This window comes from Zosterops lateralis (assembly GCF_965231275.1).
Source record: "Zosterops lateralis genome assembly, chromosome: 9".
NCBI classification, from domain to species: domain Eukaryota; kingdom Metazoa; phylum Chordata; class Aves; order Passeriformes; family Zosteropidae; genus Zosterops; species Zosterops lateralis.
Genome location: NC_139769.1, coordinates 29,575,126 through 29,589,618, shown reverse-complemented (window position 1 = coordinate 29,589,618; position 14,493 = coordinate 29,575,126). Strand labels below are relative to the sequence as shown.

The following is a 14,493-nucleotide window of genomic DNA, read 5'->3' as shown; positions in this document are numbered from 1 at the left end:
GGGGCGGAGGCGGGCGAGGTGGGAGTGAGAAACGCTGGCTCTTGGCACTGTCTCACAGTTATCCCTGGAGTGTTGCCCTCTGAAACAAGCAGGTGCTGGAAAGTGGGAAAAAAAAATCCACCAGGAAACAGCTTAGCCAGGTTAACAGTATATCTACTCCAAAAAGGAGTAGCTTTAATTGAATTGTACTTTTCCTAATTTATTCAGCTTTCACTTCAAAGGAACTCAGATATTATCCAGAATCTCCCTCTTATATCTTGCAGGGTGATTTTGTTTCTGTGTCGCTCCTTCACTATTAGTTCTTCAGTGCAGGGCACTCAAGAGGAAGGCCAGAAGACAGAACATGGATGTGACTCTACACAAACTGTGAGTCCTGATAAACTGTGATTCTAGCAAGCAAAGGTTTCCCCTTTCCAAGCTGTTTGTTCCAGGTGTCTGTAGTGTCAGTACGCTGCACTGCAGAAGCACAATCAGGAAATTGGATGTTCCCAATACCAGTGGGCTGCCCTACATTCCTAGCAGCACTGCAACCTCCTGACAAATATCTGACCAAGTTTTTAAGAACAGCACAAAGGTGAACCAGCCTTCACGAAGGAAAATAAATCTTATTTGGAAAAATATACTTAATTTTCTTTCAAGTGGGATCATTTCCCTAGTCCAGCTCACAACTGACATGTGGGAATTTGTCGCCTGCCACAGTCTGGGGGCTGGAACAGCCACCTGGGATGGCAGTGGCCATATCCATAATGCAGATCTCCCTGCTTCATCCTGTCAGAGAGGTGTGCTCCAGGGGGTGCCACAACAGCCAAAGGTAATCCTGGTTTCACTCAGAAAAAGTGAGATTTCCTCTTACCAGACACCCCATAAGAATTGTTTGGCACAGTGACACCCACACTTATCTTTCCATGGTACAGTTCTCACCCAATACAAATGTGTCAGAAATAGCAGTTCTGAAAAAAACAGAGTTTGTTTTTAATGGTGAATGTTGGTTATAACTCTCTTAGATAAATTAGAGGTGATTTTGACTCACAGTAGTGCTACCCTACACAAAATGAGTGAAAATTTCCAGAAAGCTGCATAAACACAACTTCTGTTATTTTACCTGCATGTGATCAAATCCCTGTTGCAGCTCTGTAATATATGAGTTGCTGTGGACACACCCTTGGTCTTCAGATACTAGTACACCTAAGCAAGTGAATCTCAAGAGCACTGAGCCTTTTAAAGGACTTTCAAAGCACTTCCTACTCCTGTCAAAGCTTAGATCCAACAGATTTGTGCCCAGAACTGCATGATAAAGAATGCATAAATAGCAGGGTTGGGGTATTTTTGTTTGATTTTTGTTGTTTGTTTGTTTCCACAAAGTGAGTGCTTCATTTTCTATTTGTCAACAGCAGCATATTAATATTTTCTGCTAAGAAAAACTCACAAGTGGTTCACGCTGTCTCCTAAACTCACATTCTGAACACGAGTACTATCAGTCTACCCAGAAGCTGAGAACAATTCAAGCACTATTACACATCCCACATCTGCATTAACAAGAAGTGTGGATTTGAGTATGGGCGTGATGGCACCCACACTACCTGTCGTGTGACTGCTGAAATGTGAGCAAACCCACATCTCAACCTTAGTCTCCCTTCCCAAATGGCCATTTGACTCTTTCTGAAGTTGAAGCCAGCTACCCAGCCTTTTTCTTTGTGGTAGGGACCCTGGAGAATCCAGAGCTATGGATAAAGTGGAGTAAACTGAACTAACAGTCTACACATCCATTATGCCTGACAGTCATTGGCTTGGACAGCTTTTGGTCTAAAATAAGAATGTGCTTGTATTTATGTGAGTAAGCAAATAATTCTGCTGTGTGACTTCCTCTTCCTTCCCATGAGATCAGGCAGTTCTGTGACAAGAGGCTTAGCAGAAATTAAAGTGAGGGATCAGCTAGAGCAGCTTCTTGTTAAAACACCTGCAGCTCATCTCTGCTTAAGTAGCCCATTTTAAATAAGGTATCAGATGGCTTATGATGAGTTGCTGCAAGATCCAAGGGGCATCTGCTTGTTGGAGCATCAGGATATTTAAAGAGGAGCTGGACTTGCTTTTGTATTAGTAGGTAACCACCTGTCCCTGTGCAGATTTGAGCTGTACACACTACTTCTGAAACACATCAGCTGCACAGAAGAGAAAAATAAAAACATGTGCTCACAAAGGGTCAATATTGCCTTTAAATGACTATGTTCTGCTTACAAAACACCTGGTATGCAATCTAATTTCCACACAGACAAACCATCAGGACTGCTGCAAGATTTCTCTTTATCTTAGAAAGGCCTTTGCAGTCGTTCTCCCTCACACTCATGCTTGGCATATGCTGTCAGGAGTAGATGCGGTTAAAGCAAGTAATTTTTGTTTTATCTTTGACAACAGGTTTTTAGGAGTTCTGGAGAACCACAGGATGATGTTGACAGAAGAGGCATGGGCAGAGGGCACACGTGCAGTTCTGAGGGCACTGAAGAACAGCTGCAAGGTTGGATGGCAGCTGGTAACCTTTACACTGCCTCCTGCCTGGATTGCCCTGGCTGCAGCTTCAATGGCTCACTCAGAGCAGCAGTGAACGGCCCTGTCTGGCTGTCAGGCTGGAAAATAGCAATATGGATGCACAGTGGATGCACAAATTATCTGACTTGCTAAGGTCCAAAACTCTTAGTCACAATCCTGAATGCCACTCATGGGTCCTATCAGACTTAGCAGTTTTCAAAATTATTACTGTGGAAATAATTTAGTTTTGAGTTGACTGTAGAATTGACAAAAAAAAAAAAGTACTTTGGGTTGATGAGAAACTGAAAGACTGCCCTTTTCTCACACACACAAAAATTTCTGTGTTGGGCCAAACAAAATGCTTTGGTTTGTTTGCAGGGCTATTTCCCTTCTAATTTTTATTTGTTTATTCATAATCAGGTTCAGGTAGATTGGTTTCAGTCTATCATTTGCAAGTGCAAACAAGAATAATGTCTCCAGCAGACTGGTCAGTCTTGCAAAATCATTCTGTGGCAAGGAAATGCAGAGCAAAGCAAGTCTGTGGGCAAAGACCCAACCTTGGGAGGACAGGACTTCTGATGTCTCAGGAGAAACCCTTGCTTTGAACCACATTTCCAAAGCAGAATTCACTGCTTGTAGGTCAGGATGACTCAGAGCCTTCAGGGCATATCCTGCACAATTCCTATGTGCTTTCATGGGTGCAGTCACAGCAGCAATCTGTTATCGTTTATACAATTGGAATTTAGCAATCTGGAATTCCATCTAAAGCAACAAAACACAGCATCTGAGCCCTATGGGTAAATATATTAAAATAAATGGAACTGAAATTGGCCAGAGCTGTATCCCTATGGAGGGAGCACACATTGCTTTCCCTCTAAACCTTCTAGCCCTGGTGCCAACACTAAATTACTTTATAAAGGGCGTGAATGAAGCCACTCTTGAGTAGGAGAGGCAGCTTGAAGATCGTGTCCCAAGCACTGTGAGAGTCCCAGCAGGACCCTGATCTGGAGATCCACAAACAGTATGCCAACATAAATAGCAATATTTGGGGAGGACTCCTAAACACTTTGGTTGTGAGGATTTTATTTGGTTCTGGTTAGGGACGCTCAGTAGTGCTGAGGATGAAGGGAAGGAAGGGCAGGGTTCCTGATGAAACTGCAGCAGGGGCTGCTCTGTTGTTCTTGATAAGAAGCATGACAGCTGTGCCCACAACATCTGGTTCTCATTGAACCCTAGTGAGAGCTCTTTGCTGAGTCTCTTCCACCCCAGATGTGGTGGTTTAATTGATGGAGCCTGAGAAGGCTTTAGGTCCAGTGTGGAATGCTGCCTTTCACTGTGATATGTGACTTCAGATATGGTAAGGGCTGGGCTGCTCAGAGACATTTTTTAAAAGCATTTCTTTTCAGTATTGAATTTTGAGTCTATTGCCCTCTGTTGGCTCAAGTGCAGGGTAAAGCTCCTTTTGGAGGTGAAAGCTAACAAAAATCTTCTCCTGGCTGAGTGGGGAGGCTTGTTTGGTTTGGAAAATGCGGGATCAAGTCTGCTGTAGCCTTGTGCATGTGAGTGTGCACAGCTCCCATGCCCTCACAGCTCTGTTTAAGAATGTAGGCACAGCTCTAACCAAGGAGGAAGGGGCTCTGGAAACTGCCTGGCTCAGCCATTGAAGCTGTAAGAAGAAAGTTTTAAGGAGTGATCAGAGGGGATAGTGGTTTGGTGAGCAGGGATAAAGAGGATGCTGCACACTGATCAAACAGCACAAAAAGCAATGCAGAAACCCCTCAGGGAGAACTGGGCAAGTGGGAGATAAGTCAGCCTTAATGTCTTTCAGCTCTGGCATGCAACTGCCAGAAATGCTTTGGTGAAAAGTCTCTCAAGGATTTATTTTCAATTCCAAAGCAAAAGAAAGATGGCAACCCACACCATCAAAGCTCCTTCTGCACACAACACTGCCAGAAAAAACATGCCTTTCCACTTCCTCTCAGCTGGATCCTTCCTACCTAGGGCATGAGACTGACCCATTGCTCAGACCACAGAGCTACTGCCCAGCTTTCCTGTGTCTGACAGCCACTGGCAGCAGATTAAGGGAACAGCCTAAATCCATTCAGTAGGAAATGTGCTTTGGCTAGTTCTTAGCACTTCCATACTGCTCCTGCACAGAACCAGACCAGGTATTTTCCTGAACTCTCAGAAGGCCTAAGCCCTAAGCCCCCCGCAGTGTGGGGAAAACGGGGCACACGCTGGTGATGTGACATGGAAGTGGTAATGTCAGGAGGAGACAACCTTTGTGTAGAGCGTGAACATCCTGACAGAAGAGAAACTCCACCCTGAGAAAGAAAAGAGCGCAATGGGTAACAACAGAGCTGTAGAAAGAAGTGCTGTGTGCAGACCATGGACAAGAGAGTCCATTTAACCTTCTCAATCTGCATCTCTTTTTTGCAGAGGCAGAGATGTAAAGATCCAGACTTTAAGATCTGCAGCTCTGTGGATCCCTCCCTGCTGTTGGCTCAGATGGCAAACATCAGACTGGGTTTCCCTGATCTGATACAGCAGCACTTTTCACAGCAGTGGTGGTGAACATCATTTCACTCAGAACTGTTAGAATTAAACTGGAAAATACACAGAGCAACATGAGAGCTTCTTTTAGATGTGTTTCTTTCTGCTTCCATCTGAAACAAGCCCCATAGTTCCTCTCACTTGCCATCTGTTGGGAAAGATCCACCCTGGACAACAAACTGCCTGTGCTGCAGCCAGTCTGGAGCTGCTCTGGGACAGTTTGGCCAGCAGTTCCTCTGTGCTGTCTGTGTGGAGAGTGTGCACGGAGGGACTGACCCCTCACAGCTGCCAAAGAGCTGAACTCTGCTTAACTCTCCCTCAGCACAGTCCTCAGCACAGGTCTCTCCCTCATCTACCTGGCAGCCAGAGAACAAACCTCAAGAAACTTAATTAACTTGCAGACTCCGTGCACATCTTTCAGTGGTGACTGCACTTGGCCAACATGTCACAAGGTTATTAAGAGGGAGAGAGAAGAAACCTGATGAATGCACGGATAGGTAAGGCAAGATAAAACTAATTTCCTCAGGAAGTCAAAGAAAAATGAACTGAAAGGAAAAAAGAAAAGTTGACTGTAGAGAACAAATATGACAAGTGACCTTGAAAGACCTCTGGCACCTTTAGCTCCTGAGAAGGAACAGTCTGGCAGGACTGTGTGTGTGTGTGTGTGTGTGTGTGTGTGTGTGTGTGTGTGTGCACAGCAGGGAGATGACAGGGGTCAGGAGCTGTAAGCAGCATTTTTCTGGATCAGTAAAAGTATCAGGAGTATAATATCCTTTGCATTTCAGATACATTTCAGTGTCCATGATGTTGCTGGCTTAATCAGCCTTCATCCTTAACCTGTCTCTGAGTTGTGTGGAGTATCTCAATACCAGGAATTCACCAGTTAGATTCTGTGCATGCCCTGAAACATTAAATTTACCGTTTCTGAAACACTGAGTGATAAATATTAAGGGGTAAGAAAACTAGATTAAACTCAACTCCCAGATAGCATAAACACACAGGAAGATAAATTGCAGAGAAAAACACACCTCTTTGTGTGAAATACTGCTCTTACACAGAGGAGTGGTTCAGAACTTGCAAAAACCACCTCTGTTCAGAACTGATGTAGAACCTACATGATCAAGACTGGAAATTGTTTGCTTTGCACTGATACTTTCTAGATAAACTCTCAGACTAGAACAATTCAAAAGCCAAATGTATGTGTGTTGTCCTTTGGACCCAAAAAATGATCAAGACATGAAAGGTTTGAGATGGTTAAATGTTTCCTCCAGAGGCTGGGGATTAACAGTCTGGGCAAGTAGCAGAGGAGGGAAATGAAAAAAAAAAAAAGAGTAAAATAAAAGCATAAACTCTTAACTGACCTGACAAGGGAAACTTAAATCTTGTTTTTAAGAGGTTAGGTTGTACTAAAGCTTGAAAAATTAAATCCACAGTTGTCTCCAGAGGACTATATCTCACTGAGAAAGCTTCAAGTAAGTTTATCATGTATCCAACACCTAGACATTGGACCTCAGGGACCACTAGGATAATATTTCCTCTGGATTAGCAAGAAAGCTAGCAAGTGACATTTGTATGAGACTAACTTTTCGTTTAAGGGGTTTTCTTATAAAATGATAAATGAAGAACGAGCACACTGGGAAGGAAAGTTCTTGCAGTTTGTAAATCTAATACATCCCCACTATTTGCTTAAAATGTACTGTTATCTCCTAAATTAGTTTTATTTAGTGACACCAGTAATTGGATGTTTTTATGTCTGTCATCCTTCCAGTGAGGATCAATGTGTTCTTTACGAGCAGTATTTTTAATCTCATAATCCCCTTTATGAGAAATGCTTTTAATTTCAGAGACCACAAGCACTGGCACTGAGACAATACGTATGAAAAAAAATTCTAGAGCAAAACTATAGGAAACACAGGATGGACCTGGCAAAATTACAGTGCTTTCCTTCTGGGATTCTTCCCTACTAGCCAATAAAGCCCAGGATACGTGGAATGCTACTAATTTACTCACCTCACTATGCCTTGACATGACAACTGATATGCCCCTGGGTTCCAGGGGAATCTCATGAAACACATGAGATGCTCAGCTGGGTGAGCTAAGGACAACTGTAATATGTTAACTCTGAAATCTGAAATCCAGTAGCAAATTGCGTTTTGTACAAAATAAAACTCAGACATCTACACAAATGCCAATGTCGGAGTTTTGTAGCAGAAAGCACTTACTTTTTAATGTATTTCATTCTTCCTGTGTCTATATAAAATATGCCGATGTGAGAAACAGGCTGTGGGTCCCCACAGCAAAATGCCAGCAGTCTGTGGATGGGTTACAGTGATGTAGCATCACCCTGTTCTGCCCACAAAGAACATCAGTGACAGTTGTGTTTTCCAGCTCCATAGAAAACCCTCAGTTACACACCTATGTGCTCCTCTGTGCCTGCACAAATGCACATGTAGGAGATGGAATGAAGAAAAAGCACACAGAGCAAAATTAAACTGGGAAAGTGAAATAAGGGGAATGGCTTAAACAGCTTACAGATGGTAACTAAATTAGTTGAAAGCTGAAGGATTGTTTTTTCAACACACAGCTCAACAGCACTGTAAAACCTCCAATATTGTAACTCAGAAGCTCCTGAGAACCAGTAATTTCCAGAGCTGAACTCCTGGGCTCTCCTATTTTCTTACTCATGGGCTAGCCAGACCAGTCTCTGTTTTTTCCTTCCCCCAGTGCTTTCCAGGCTCCTGGAAAGCACAGCTGAGGGGGTGAAGGAATATTCTTCACTCTACATTCCCTTCTGCCTCTCAGGTCTTTCGTTGTCACCCCACCATCACCATCCTCCTCTGACAGCCTCTTCCAGGTGCCCCAAATGCTCTCCTGCTTTTCCCTCACCAAGCAGGGCAAAGGGGAAAGTGCACTTAATCAAACCCAAGTTCAGCCTCTGCTTGGTTCCTTCCATGATGGAAATAAAACAATGAGCATCAGGACAGACCCTGGGAAAGGATTTACTCTACACTCACCCACATTCTCTTTCTCTAGCTCCTGATACTGGTAATAATGGGGAAGCATCAACTCATAAATCCTAAGGTAAGTCATTCCATGTGTTAAGTGCTATCCTACTAAAATTTTATGTTTTATTTCAGGTCTGAATTCATCTAGCTTGAATGCCTCTCCTTGTACTTCCAGTCTGCTACACTCCTTATGTGCTTTGGCTAAAATTAGGTGGAAACAAATACAAAAATTCTGCTATCTGTAAAAGTAGAAGAGTTTTTCCTGATATGAAGAACGATGCCGGCATTGTCCGTGACAGTTAAAAAACTTAACAAAAAGATTTTGACTGTAAAGTGCTGTGCAAAATCTTCACTTTTTAAAGGAAATAGCCAGTGTCTGAAGTATTTAGAATTAATATTGAAAAACTGGTATTTCCCACTTGAATCCATTTGAAATTAGTTAAGTGAAGTGTCACCACAGCAATACCACTTCGGCCGAGCTACTCATTCCTTGCTCTCCCTTTGCCTTTTCTGGACAAAAACTGAAAAAAAGGCAATTATTGTTGTGCAAAGTAGAAACAATTTGATGATCCCATGCAGAATCCTTTTCTTTTGAAGGAGAGGAATTCCTGATTTATGATGAAATATAGACTTGTTCAAGTGTAAAAGAGACCCCTCCTTGAAAACACTTTAGCTAGTGCTTAACTTTATTACTGTGGCAAAATTAAGCATGTGCTTGAGTGGTTGCAGAGTCAGAACCATAAAATGTCACGGCCTTTATAGCTATGAGTCTGCTTTCTGCCTGCTGCATCTAATAAACATTAAGAGGTGAAACTCTGTCCCCACTGGGGTCAGTGGTAAACCCTCATTGATTTCAGCAGAACCAGGATTTTCCAGGAGAAATCCCCCTCATTGTCATGAGGGGTCATGAGATGACAGGAACAGAGAGAGGCCATCTGTTCCTCCTTGTGTGGACACTTCTAGATTTAATCTTTTCAGGCTATTTGCCAGAAAATGAGGAGAAATGGAAAATGCAAATCCCAGTGCAGCACAAATACTGAACATCCACATCCAGAACATACTGGCAAGGTAGGTGTGGCACTTTGGGATGTGCTTTAGTGGTGGTGGATTTGGCAGTGTTAGGTTTATTCTTGGGCTCGATCTTAAAAGTCTGTCCAACCTACACAATTCTAAGATTCTACGACAATATAGAATGTGGTGTTCTGTGTTCCTCCCAGCAAAATTCCCTCTGAAAGGCATGGCCTCGAGTCAGGCACTGGAAGTCCAATGTAAGTGGTTACTTTACCACAACCCCAGCTCCAGAAGGAACTACAAGGCCATCAAAGATCAATCCCATGGGAGGCAGCACTTCTGATTTCCATAGGCCAAAGGAGAAAACAGCACACTCTGCTCTACAGTGAACTCAATCTGCTTCTTTTCATATCTTTAGATGTTTCTTTTTAATCTGAAACAATGGAAACCTACAGGTAAAGTTCTTCCCTGGTTTGAATGAGTTGCAAATTGATGCATTTACTTAGCTCAGCGTTTGATTAAATGTATCATAAAATACAAATCAATCTTGTTTTCATTTTTGTGGAGTCTCATGTTCAAGGATAACAAAAGCACCCAGGATTTGCCAGCACAATCAAGTGTCACACAGAAAATGTCCTTCTCTTGCACAGATGTCCCTGTCACTGCTGATCCAAAAGGCATTGAAGAATCACCTTGATCTGTGCTCCAAGATTAATTCCATGCAGAAGAGTTAAGCCAGACTTTCTCTTTGTGTATCAGATTTTGCTTTGCCTTGTCTCACTTCCTCCTCCCAGTATAAACTTTTAAGCCCGCGGTTTATTACCTCCATTCCTCAATCCCTTACTGTGTGACAGCACATCAGAACAACATCATCTCCATCCCCCACTGAGCTGCACAGTCTAATCACCTAACATGTTTCCCTGGAAGTCGTCCTTTCAGAGTGCTCCATTTTATTTTAGCTAATAAAGAGTCTTAAGCAGTTTTATGCACATTTCATTTTACAAGGTCTAGGCAACTGCCTCATATTCATGATTTTTCCCCACAAAACCACCAATTTCTTTTTTTCCTGAGAGCAAGATGCAATCTTCAATGGCTAGATTACAAATTTCAGGGTTGCTTTGGTTTCTCAACTCCACAAAACACAAGAGATTATTAGTCTATTACATTTTAACAATTCAATTTGCTACAGAAAAACAATGTTGGTTATTTTGGTGGAATTTTTTTTCATGATGATGTAAAAGAAACCAGTCCCAACACATCTTCAACATGCAGTCTTGTCATATACCAAAGACTCACTGAAGACAATGGACACACCTTTTTTGACTTAAAAATCACCCCTAGTATCAGTAATTTTCAGTCCTAAGAGAACAAACAGGAAGAAATAAAATCAAGTTTACCATGAGGCAATGTGGTGGGTGTTGCTCCAATGTCACCCAAGTGTATTCTGTTAATAACATCTGTCTGCAGCTTGAGCAAATAATATAAATTTGGGAGCTTTTTTCATTAAAAAGTTGTTAATTACTCCATCTGTGCTTATTTTACTACATATACATATATATACACACATATATATACACCTATACACATACATGCATATACCATATGAGACTACTCCACTGTTGTCTTTCCTCTTTTTACCCACCTGCTTCACTCCTCTTGCCCAATTTCTCATGAAACTTTCTCCCCCATTCTCTTCCTATTCTGATTTTCTCTGCAGCTCTCATGCTTTTTCACAACCTCCTTTATATTCCTTCACTACAAAAAAATCTCTTCTTCAAGCTGACTCCAGAACAATATCTCTTACAACTGTTCTGCAAAAAAAACCCAAACTACCCCAAAATCACCCAAACAAAAGAACAAAGTAGAAACACAAAAATCTTTTACATTCCAGCTTCTGCTTGCAGCTTGATCACCCTTCTGCCTCAAACACCACCCTCTCCTTCCTCCTCCTCATAGAAACTTCTACTGCGCAGGTGAGGGGATCTCCAGAGTCCCATCCCATAAACCTCATCACACTGTAAGGAAAGGGATGTAAGGAATTGTGCAGAACGACATCAGAAGCTCAAGGCAAGGCTGTAGAAGAACAAAACCTCAAGCAGCATGTGCTCTGCAATTTAACGTTAGAAGAATCTACCATGCAATACATGGGTTTGGGTGTTTATGCCATGTGGTTTTCTAAACCCAGCATCAACTTGTTGTCACTGACCAACAGAATTGGCTGATCTTGGCAGTGCTGGTAGCTCAGTACTTACAAAGCCAAGATATTCCACTTGGACTCTTTCAGGCTCCGCTGTCCCTTCAGGTCCTGAAAAACAGCCAATTTTAGCCCAAACCTCATGGCACATTTAACTGGAATAAATTTTCCTTTACTCATATTTTTCAGTTCTCACATTCTTTTGTATCATTCTCATCTTGTAATATTTGGCTTATTTTCCATAGGTGTCTAAAACTAGACTCCATTCACAGGCATATGTGACTAGATAAATAAGATAAATTTGTAGTGAAATAAATGGAGACTGTCAGGTACTCAGTGCTCAGTAAATATCAGACTATTTGTATGGCTTCAAAGTTTAATGTTTGGCTTATGCTTATCTGGAGAGCTGCTGAAATCACTGGAGAATTATCATTCTGATTAGGTAGCTGTATTTTATTTTTTTATGATGATATTACTGTGATAAAAATAGAATAAGCCTTGTAACAAAGGTGTTATGTTCTAACAATGTTTTGTAAATTCATTGCACTAAGGTAGCACTTCATATTTCACAGGGTACTTTCTTTTTCCATTTTCTGTTAAAACAAAGGCAGGCACTGTGTGGATTCCACAAAACATATTATTCTGCTCAGTTACAGATCGTGAAAGTATAAAAATTCTTAGTCTTTAATGGGATCAGTAGACATTAAGTATTTATGCTTAATATTTTACCACAATAAAAAACAAAAGCTTTGTTGTCTATTATTTATTTCTGCACTACCCCTGCAACTCTGGGTAGACAGAATTTTCAGTTGTAGGCTACAGAGCAGTAAAGAGTACTCCAGAAAACTACAGCCCATTAATGTCCTTTCTGAGACCTCTTGGATATGCTGCTATTTGATTGTTCTTTAGAGCAGCTTGGAGACAAGATAAAAGGACAGAGGATTCAGGTGCTGGCTGAATGTGTAACTTTTCCAACATGATTTTGGATTTGCAGCCACTTTGCCTGGAGCTACAGAAGTGTCATCCCCGTGCTCTCTGTGTGTCAGGGGCTGACCCAAAAGAAGATTAGGTTTCAAAACACCAAAGCTGCCTTAAGGCTGGGCTTAGCCAAGAGCTGAGGACCAGCGGCCAGCTCAGGTTGGCCATAATGGGGCAGGACATCACAACAGCCCTTCTTGAATCCTCCTCTAAATGCTGCACACAGGCTCTGGAGCATCTCTTGATGAGGAGAGACTGTGGGAGCTGGGACAGTTTAGTCTGGAGGAGAAAGGCGATCTCATCAATCCATAGAAATGTCTCAAGGGCAGGTGCCAAGAGGATGGTGGCAGACCGTTTTCGGTGGTGTCCAGTGACAGGACGAGGGGCAGCAGCCATGAACTGAAACACAAGCAGCTCCACCTCAACATGAGGAAGTTCTTTGCACGGAGCGTGACGGAGGAGGCTGTCCAGGAAGGTTGTGGATTCTCCCTCTCTGGAGACATCCCAAGCACACCTGGAGACATCCCCGTGTGACCTGCTCTGTGTGGCCGTGCCCTGGCAGAGGGCTTGGCCAGGGTGATCTCCAGAGGTCCCTCCCAGCCCCAGCCGTGCTGTGATTCTGTGAATTCACAGCCCTCACTGCTGCTCTTTGCAGTGTGCTGAAGTAGCTCCCACCAAAAACAACTCGCTGATTAACTGAAAAACCATTTCAAAATTTGTCAGGAGGTGGCAGTGATGGATATCAATTTCAAAATAATAAGCATTAAATAAATACAGAAGACTAAGTAAAGGGTACCAACACACCTGCCTTTACTGCAGTGAGGTGAGGTCACTTTTCACTCTCAGTCAAGTCTCTACCCGCTTGAACCGCAGCTGATGACATTGACGCCCAGAAACGCAGCGCCACAAAATTTAGAAATTTAACTTCTGCGTACATACTTAGGGAGGGAAAACACACAGCTTCTTTTCCCGAGGCCCCGCAAGCGATCAGGAGGGGCGTGTTCCCGCCCGTGAGGGGCAGCGCCTCCGCCGCGCCTGCAGGGGGCGCTAGCGGGGAGGAAAGGCGGGGACGAGGGGCGAGCGCGGCGCGCGTGCGCGGGGGAGCGGCAGCGCGTGCTCAGAGGGCGCGCGCGTGCGCGTGCGCGGGCGGGGCAGGGCAGGGCAGGGCGGGGCGGGGCTCGCGCTCTCCCTGGTAACGAGCACCGCGCGCGCGGGGCCGCGCCCTGCCCGGGCCGCCGCCCCCCCGACCCCTCCCTGCCCCTCACCGGCACCCGCCCCCCCGTCACCGGCACCATGCAGAGCGAGGACGCCCGGTACCTCAAGAGGTAACCGGGGAGGAGGGGCACGAGCCGCCGTGGTTCGTTCTGGGGGTGAACCGTGGGACAGAGGGGGGTCGTGGCGGATGAGGCGAGGCAGCTTGTCCTGAGGGATGGAGTATGTTAGGTAATGGCGTGGGAGACACGGTGTTGCGGGGTGTTTGCAGAGGGGTGGATGGGCGGTTGTGGTTGGAGTAACCTAAGGGAGCTGAGGGTGTGGTGGGTTGGGGGCAAGAAGGGGCTGAGGTGTCGCTGTTTGTAGTGCGGACTGGCTTGGGGATGGATGGGAGATTATAGCTGGGGAGATGACAATGGAGTGTTCTGAGAGGGATGGGGATGAGGTGGGTGGAGGTACTGGGAGTGAAGAGGGGCTATTTTGGAAGCTGGCTGGAGGTTGTGGTGGGTGGGTAGGATGGGTGAGGGGTTTGGGAATGGGGGATAGATTTGTTTAGGCGATCCCCCCTCAGCCTGCCCCACTCTCTTGGGCAGATTTGGATAAGGACTGGGAGGGTTAGAGATGAGTGAAGGTTACAAAGGCAGGGTAGGCAGGGAGATGGAGTGGTGCTGCTGGGGTGAAGGTTTGGAGGGATGCTCTGCTCTGGGGATGGCTGTGCTGGCGTTTTATGGTGCGTTTGGGACGAGGCACTGAAGTGACAGCAGGGTGAGAGGAGAACGGGTGCTGTTAGGAGATGGGTGGAGAGGATCATCGTGTATTAGGTGCTGGGATGGGGCAGATAGCTGCTTTGGGGGTCAGGGATGGGATAAAAGACAGTAAGGCCAGGTTCGGGGAGAAGCTGGCAGTCTGATTCAGAGATGTTAGGAGTAGTTAGATGTTATGGCAAGGCAGATTGGGCAGGACAAGTGACGTGAGTGGAAGAGGTAACTGTGATGTATAAAGTGTATAATCTGGGTT

At 44.3% G+C, this 14,493-nt stretch overlaps 1 protein-coding gene across 3 annotated transcripts in view; it reads left to right on the top strand.

The window, feature by feature from the left end:
* The first annotated feature begins 13,506 nt into the window (after window positions 1-13,506).
* KIFAP3 (kinesin associated protein 3) overlaps window positions 13,507-14,493 on the top strand; it is a 68,895-nt gene continuing 67,908 nt past the window's right edge. For 2 of the 3 annotated variants that reach the window (XM_083868042.1, XM_083868041.1), the window contains exon 1: window positions 13,507-13,589. In XM_083868042.1, the coding sequence (XP_083724168.1) occupies window positions 13,558-13,589 (32 nt within the window). In that variant the 5' untranslated portion in view covers window positions 13,507-13,557. The other variant, XM_083868043.1, reaches the window with a different exon arrangement.